This window comes from Eurytemora carolleeae, unplaced genomic scaffold (assembly GCF_000591075.1).
Source record: "Eurytemora carolleeae unplaced genomic scaffold, Eaff_2.0 scaffold326, whole genome shotgun sequence".
Lineage (NCBI taxonomy): Eukaryota > Metazoa > Arthropoda > Copepoda > Calanoida > Temoridae > Eurytemora > Eurytemora carolleeae.
In genome coordinates, this window is record NW_019396246.1 from 195682 (window position 1) to 203691 (window position 8010).

The window sequence follows — 8010 nt, forward strand, 5'->3', positions numbered from 1 at the left end:
GTCAAATCCAATTCTATTGTGATCGCTATTATTTTTACTTTTATCTCTTGTGCCTGTAAAGTGTAAAGAGAAATTAATTAAACACGACTCATGCCTAAGAGCCTTTAAGCGTCCAAACAAATTCACGGGGTTGCAATATTTCATTCAGATTGTTAATAATTAAATTTAATTCAAAACTAGCCATTCATTTATTATAATCTAATAATGCGATGCATTCATATATAGTTTATATTTCATAATATTTTTTTTGGTCGCCGGTGTTGCTTGGTCATGGTGTCTCTTACACATGGAACCCGTAAATAATAAAATCGTGTTTGCCTTTTGCAGCCTTTTTGCAGCTCTGAGTATTATCATGTAGCTTCGCCTCTCTTTGATGTAAATGGAAATGTTAGATATTATGTTGTAAGAGGATTAGTTCTAAATATAATTGATATAATCAATATATATAGATAACCCCCCTACCCCTAGTTCATCATGGATTTTGGTTAAAGGTTTTAATAAATAGATCTTTGTAGCTATCTATTGTCAAATTAAAATCTACATTTATGTCTAATCTCTGTAAAGCTATATCTGATGATAGCTATCTATATACGCACCTCTGCCCCTTTAGTAAAGTAGAAATTCAACCTATATGAAGCATAAAGTCTCACCGCGTCAACCGGGACCGGAAAGGTTGACCCGGCTCGGAAAATTCAAATGTACTACGGCTTCCCGTGTATTATATTTAAAGGAAATGAGTCTTAACTCCTATGTTCCAATCCCTGTATCTAAGCCACCTGATGTTGTAAACCTTAAATGTTTCAAACTTAGATTATTTGATCTGACAGAATGTACAGTTTGAAATATCTATAAGGTCTCCCACATTGGGTTGCAGAGATATAGGGATGAGAAAATCAGGGTTTGTGGCAAAGACTCAATTTCTTCACATCTATATCTTTATTTTTTATCTATTAACATTGATTAAGTCATTTTCAACTAAATTTTCCCCGCATTAGCAATCCTAATATTATTTTTAGAGATTTAAGAGAAAAGCGACAAAAAGAGCTTTTACATCAGCTAGAAATCCTCCTTCATCAAGCTAATCTCAGGTAGGGCCGCGCAAAAAATGAGCAAAAGTTCGCCAAAATAATGTTGTGCAAAAAATATGGTCATTTAGTGGAAACTCGAGTTTTAGGTCCAGAGTTTTAACAATTAACAATTCACTTTTTGCATAAAGGGACTGTCACGCACCGCTGCTCCTTTATTAAAAGTAAATTGAACTTATAAGAAGCAAAAAGTCTGACCGCGTCAACCTTGTTGCATCGGCTAGTCCTGTCCATAGAGCTAGGTACAGTACAAACTGCTGCCGGAAAGGTTGACCCGACTCGGAAATTCAAATGTACTACGGCTGCCCGTGCTGTAAGCATAAATTCAAGTGACCCTGCATGCAAAAATGGCAATGCCCGATTCACAACGGTATCCTCGACCAAGTATGGATTATAGATATCAATGTTTATAATTTTAAAACTGATTATTTTCACCTATGGTTATTTATTCAAGTGTGACATGTCACATGCGCATTTCTACTGCAGGAAAACACATAGGAATTATTAGAATAAAACACTTTAAAACCTAGACAACCGGAAATCTCTTCCATATTATTGATTAGATAAAAGGTTCAAGGGTACCGTTGTGAATCTGGCATTAAAAATATATATTACATTTAACTATGAAAAATTGTAAAACGTTAAAAAACCTTAACTTTTTTTTATCGAACTCACCTTCAAAGCATTCTAAATTATACAAATATTTTGCAAGACATTAATAACGGAATGTTAAGTGCATGAAAATGAATTTCAACATTCTGTTAAATGTTCATAATTTTAAAGTAAATGTTCATAATTTCAAAGTAAATGTTCATCATTTCAAAGTAAATGTTCAAAATTTCAAAGTAAATGTGCATCCTTTCAAAGTAAATGCTTATCATTTCAAAGTAAATGTCCATAATTTCAAAGTAAATATTCATTATTTCGAATTGCTGACAGTGATTAGGACATTACAAAAAATAGTATGTATAAAATTAAAGATATTCTTCTTTATTTCTGTTTTGATGTTTTGATTTAAAAACTACAAAAATTACAAAAAAAAATTTGTTTAGGACTAGGGAAGAGATTTTTGAGTTCATAGAATACGAACTGAATAGAGCCATCAGGACTAGAACTCATAACAGGTTTAGATACAGCTAGTAGAGTTTATAACAGGTTTAAATACAGCTAGAAGAGTTTATAACAGTTTCAGATACAGCTAGTAGAGTTTATAACAGGTTTATATACAGTTTGTAGAGTTTATAACAGTCTTAAATACAGCTAGTAGAGTTTATAATAGTTTTAGATACTTTTAGTAGAGTTTATATCAGGTTTAGAAACAGCTTGCAGAGGTTATAACAGTTTTATAGCTGGTTAAACAACTAGTAGAGTTTAAAGTAGGTTTATATACAGCTAGTAGAGTTTATAACAGGTTTATATACAGCTAGTAGAGTTTATAACAGGCTTAAATAAAGCTAGTAGAGTTTAAAACAGGTTTAGATACAGCTAGTAGAGTTTAAAACAGGTTAAGATACAGGTAGTAGAGTTTATAACAGGTTTATATACAGCTAGTACAGTTTATAACAGGTTTATATACAGCTAGTATCAAGGGCAGACCAAGTATGGATTATAGATATCAATGTTTATAATTTTAAAACTGATTATTTTCACCTATGGTTATTTGTGTGTGTGTGTGTGACATGTCACATGCGCATTTCTACTGCAGGAAAACACATAGGAATTATTAGAATAAAACACTTTAAAACCTAGACAACCGGAAATCTCTTCCATATTATTGATTAGATAAAAGGTTCAAGGGTACCGTTGTGAATCTGGCATTAAAAATATATATTACATTTAACTATGAAAAATTGTAAAACGTTAAAAAACCTTAACTTTTTTTTATCGAACTCACCTTCAAAGCATTCTAAATTATACAAATATTTTGCAAGACATTAATAACGGAATGTTAAGTGCATGAAAATGAATTTCAACATTCTGTTAAATGTTCATAATTTCAAAGTAAATGTTCATAATTTCAAAGTAAATATTCATTATTTCGAAATGCTGACAGTGATTAAAATATTACAAAAAATATTATGTATTCAATTAAATATATTCTTCTTTATTACTGTTTTGATTTCAAAATTACAAAAAAAAATTTGTTTAGGACTAGGGAAGAGATTTTTGAGTTCATAGAATACGAACTGAATAGAGCCATCAGGACTAGAACTCATAACAGGTTTAGATACAGCTAGTAGAGTTTATAAAAGGTTTAGATACAGCTAGAAGAGTTTATAAAAGGTTTAGATACAGCTAGTAGAGTTTATAACAGGTTTAGAAACAGCTTGCAGAGTTTATAATAGGTTTATATACAGCAAGTAGAGGTTATAAAAGGTACATTTACAGCTTGTAGAGTTTATAACAGTTTCAGGTACAGCTAGTAGAGTTTATAACAGGTTTAGAAACAACTAATATAGTATATAACAGGTTTAGATACAGCTAGTAGAGTTTATAACAGGTTTAGATACAACTAGTAGAGTTTATAACAGGTTTAGATACAGCTAGTAGAGTTTATAACAGGTTTAGAAACAACTAGTAGAGTTTATAACAGGTTTAGATACAACTAGTAGAGTTTATAACAGGTTTAGATACAGCTAGTAGAGTTTATAACAGGTTTAGAAACAGCTAGTAGAGTTTATAACAGGTTTATATACAGCTTGAAAAGTTTATACCATTATACCGTATTATTTATTTACGCTGTACACTGTACACTATACTTGTGCAGTATGTTCATATTGTACATTTTACCTTGAACAGTGTAATACTTGATGTACACTGTACTTGTGCAGTATGTTCATATTGTATATTTTACCTTGTACAGTATAATCTTTGATGTACACTGTACTGGTGCAGTATGTTCATATTGTACATTTTACCTTGTACAGTGTAATACTTGATGTACACTGTACTTGTGCAGTATGTTCATATTTTACATTTTACCTTGTGCAGTATGTTCATATAGTACATTTTACCTTGTGCAGTATAATCTTTGATAAATATAAAAAGGTTAAAGCATGTAAAACAATAACTGACCATCGCCTCAGAGTTTTATTAGAGGGAACATAGACATGATTTCAAGTGAACCTTCAATCAAAGAGTTGTGTATCTGATTCACAACAGAACTCTTACGTACAAGCTTTGTCGAAGCAAGAAGGAATAATTGTCANTTCTAGTATCCTCTTTTATTAGTATTCTGGTATCCTGATGTCATGGTATTCTAGTATCCTCTTTTATTAGTATTCTGGTATCCTGATGTCATGGTATTCTAGTATCCTCTTTTATTAGTATTCTTGTATCCTGATGTCATGGTATTCTAGTATCCTCTTTTATTAGTATTCTGGTATCCTGATGTCATGGTATTCTAGTATCCTGGTTTATTGGTGTTCTGGTATCCTGATTTATTGGTGTTCTGGTATCCTGATGTCATGGTATTCTAGTATCCTCTTTTATTAGTATTGTTGTATCCTAATGTCATGGTATTCTAGTATCCTCTTTTATTAGTATTGTTGTATCCTGATGTCATGGTATTCTAGTATCCTCTTTTATTAGTATTGTTGTATCCTAATGTCATGGAATTCTAGTATCCTCTTTTATTAGTATTCTGGTATCCTGATTTCATGGTATTCTAGTATCCTGGTTTATTGGTGTTCTGGTATCCTGATGTCATGGTATTCTAGTATCCTGGTTTATTGGTGTTCTGATATCCTGATTTATTGGTGTTCTGGTATCCTGGTTTTGCAAGGAAAGTTTTCTCCTGAAGATGAATAGGTTTAAGTCTTTTATTGACAACGCTGATAAAAGGAAGCAGGGCAGATTGCAAGGGGTGGGTTTATTAAATCAAATAATCTAGGTTAAAATATCAAATTCGTACACCATTAGGCTAAGATATATGGGATTATAAAATTTGGGGGGTGACAAAAACTAAATTCCTTTTGATTTTTAAGAAATTTCAGAATTCCTTTTGATTTAAGAAGAAATCTATTTAAAAAAAACATCGGTTTCTTTGGTTAAAGAGTTTTGTTGTGAATCTATTATGATTGCATATGTATAATTAAAGAATCACTTTAAACCATGCAAACAATTTAATAAAAATATTAGTTTAGTGCTTCCAAAATAGAATATTAAAAAGTAATATTTCAGGCTAGCTTACAGCGGGTCTACTGATACAAACCTCCACATTGGACATAGCAAAGTGTCGGTAAATATCAGAACATTACAACAGTAGGAAAAAAAGCATCCTCACACCCAAGGTTCTTTAATAAGCTTGGTGACTGCGCATTTATGCTGGAGTGACAGAAGAATATAAAGTGAAGTTAACACTTTTTAGATAGAAAAACAATAATTTCTTAATTTTTATTTACAATAGAACTTAAATAGTGTGGAACAGTAACTTATTTAAACACTTAATAAGTGAAACTGGTCTGTTTACACTACACAATTGTTGTGTATTATGCTCATTGTACTATTTAAATTCATTACTTGAGTGTAATTAAGTCGTCTTCATATTCCAGAGTTTTCTGGCTTTCATTTAGACAGATGTTTATAGAGTATCATTGTGAATTGGACATAGTCCCCTCCCCCTAACCTTCGGATTGTCACTTTAAGTTCCAAACACAAGATTAAACTTCTATCTAAAAGGCCCCTATATCCTATTCAAGTTGTTTTAAATTGGAATTGAATTTAAGTATTAGAGAGATCTCTAGTCTGATCCCTAGAGAGATCTCTAGTCTGATCCCTAGAGAGATCTCTAGTTTGATCCCTAGAGAGAGATCTAGTCTGATCCCTGGAGAGAGATCTAGTCTGATCCCTGGAGAGATCTCTAGTCTGATCCCTAGAGAGAGATCTAGTCTGATCCCTGGAGAGATCTCTAGTCTGATCCCTAAAGAGATCTCTAGTCTGATCCCTGGAGAGATCTCTTTGCAAATTACTGTAAACTCATTAGTAAGACAGTTTGTAGTAGATAGATAGATACATTTAACTTTACTTCACAACGTCTCCAGAGGGTTTAAACTTCTTCACAAATACAAATATTCTAAAACTAGGTTTACGTCATACATGGTGCTTTGCGCCAATGTTTCTGGTGACAATCTTAGTTCATATTTGCCAATATACAGGGTGTCCCACGAAACATGAGAGTTGGTGAATAGTTTAGTTCTTCAATAATTAGTTAAGTCGTTTGGTCCTAAAGAGAATGATAAAAAATATATATGATAACCATATTATAGTAAAATTGATTTCAAAATAAAAAAGTTTGAGGAAAAGATGTTTTTTTTACGAAATAAACTTCAAAAAATCTTTGATATCCAATACAATATATGGATGTATTCGCCATGTCATGTTTCGTGGGACACCCTGTATCTGCCCACTTGTTTTATTTCAAATAATGATAAAAAAATTTCCTGTTGAAATTAAAAAAGTCTAAATTATTTTGGGGATTATATATTTGACTGGACACCTTCCTTGGTTTGATTGGTTCTCAGCGGTTTGTTGGTCTCATTGGTTCTCAGCTGTTTGTTGGTCTGATTGGCTCTCAGCTGTTTGTTGGTCTGATTGGCTCTCAGCTGTTTGTTGGTCTGATTGGTTCTCAGCTGTTTGTTGGTCTGATTGGTTCTCAGCTGTTTGTTGGTCTGATTTGTTCTCTTTGACGTTCATTGGGTACAACCAATTACAGACAAGCCACATATATAAATAGATTAAAAGCGGGGGCGGAGACGTCATGTGTGCATGTCTGTACCAAAAGAGTGTGTGTAAGGAATACCGAACTGAAGGTGTGTACTGTAGGTATATACTGCGTAAAAGAATCTCGGTATTAGCGTTTAGTGGAGAGTGTTCTAAGGTAAAAGATGAGTTTGTCGTAGGAAAGACTGGTTCAGATGGGTACTGACTACACTCCAACTCTTCCTGTTAGAAACTCACAGTCGGGGCTCATTGAATTCCCAGAACAGTTGGGACATCAACAGTATTCAGAACAGTTGGTGCATCAACAGTATTCAGAACAGTTGGGGCATCAACAGTATTCAGAACAGTTGGGGCACCAGCAGTATTCAGAACAGCCAGGACATCCCCTTAACTCAGATGAACAAGGGCATCTAAAACTTCCATTGTCGGGAAAGGGAAGTCTTGTTGATCAGTCCGGAGGATTTTCTTCACATTTGGGGCAGCGAGATATTTCACAGAGTCATTCCGGACTTTCCGTTCAACATTTAACCAGGTAGTTTTTATCTGCATAACAATGATATTGAGTCTTTGCCATACACTCAAATGTTCTAATCCCTTTATCTTAGGGAACTGATGGTGTAATTCTTTGATGTTTCAAACTAAGGTTATTTGCTCTCACAGAATTCATAGTTTGAAATATCTAAGGTCCACAACATCGGGCTGCAAAGATATAGAGATTATAAATTAAGATTTTGTTGCTCAGACTCATTTCCTTTGACAGTACATTTAAAGTAAGTTTACGCTTTTAAGAATCAATTTACGTTGATAAGTCTTTAACTATCAAATGATCTGACAAAAAAGTTTTCTTCAGATTTAAAGAAATGTTTTATTATTTTTAGGACACGTTCTAGTTTACCTGGCCCTAGTTCCTCCAGTTTCCACCATTCTTCTCCAGGTCTTGGTCATTCTACCCCTCGATACTATCATCATACCTACTCATCCAACAACCTGGATACTCATCCAAACCATAATAATCCCACAAATTTTCATCCAAAAGCTCATTCTAAATCAATTCCAACTCACCAATTTGATGAAACGGACTTTAATTCTCAAACTTCTCTCAGTACTCCTAAAAAGGTAGTATAATATATTATGGAAGTTTGGCAGTTCATGTTTTACATATATAAACACATAAATGTATCTAACCCCCCACGCCACCCCCCCC

General features: G+C 33.1%; 1 protein-coding gene across 2 annotated transcripts in view; it reads left to right on the plus strand.

The window, feature by feature from the left end:
- LOC111699289 (uncharacterized) overlaps positions 1-8010 on the plus strand; it is a 14702-nt gene that overhangs the window by 2458 nt on the left and 4234 nt on the right. For both annotated transcript variants that reach the window (XM_023469922.1, XM_023469921.1), the window contains exons 4-8: positions 1017-1088; positions 2138-2209; positions 5268-5325; positions 6986-7338; positions 7685-7922. In XM_023469922.1, coding sequence (XP_023325690.1) covers positions 1017-1088; positions 2138-2209; positions 5268-5325; positions 6986-7338; positions 7685-7922 — 793 coding nt within the window. The remainder of the gene's footprint in view (positions 1-1016; positions 1089-2137; positions 2210-5267; positions 5326-6985; positions 7339-7684; positions 7923-8010) is intronic.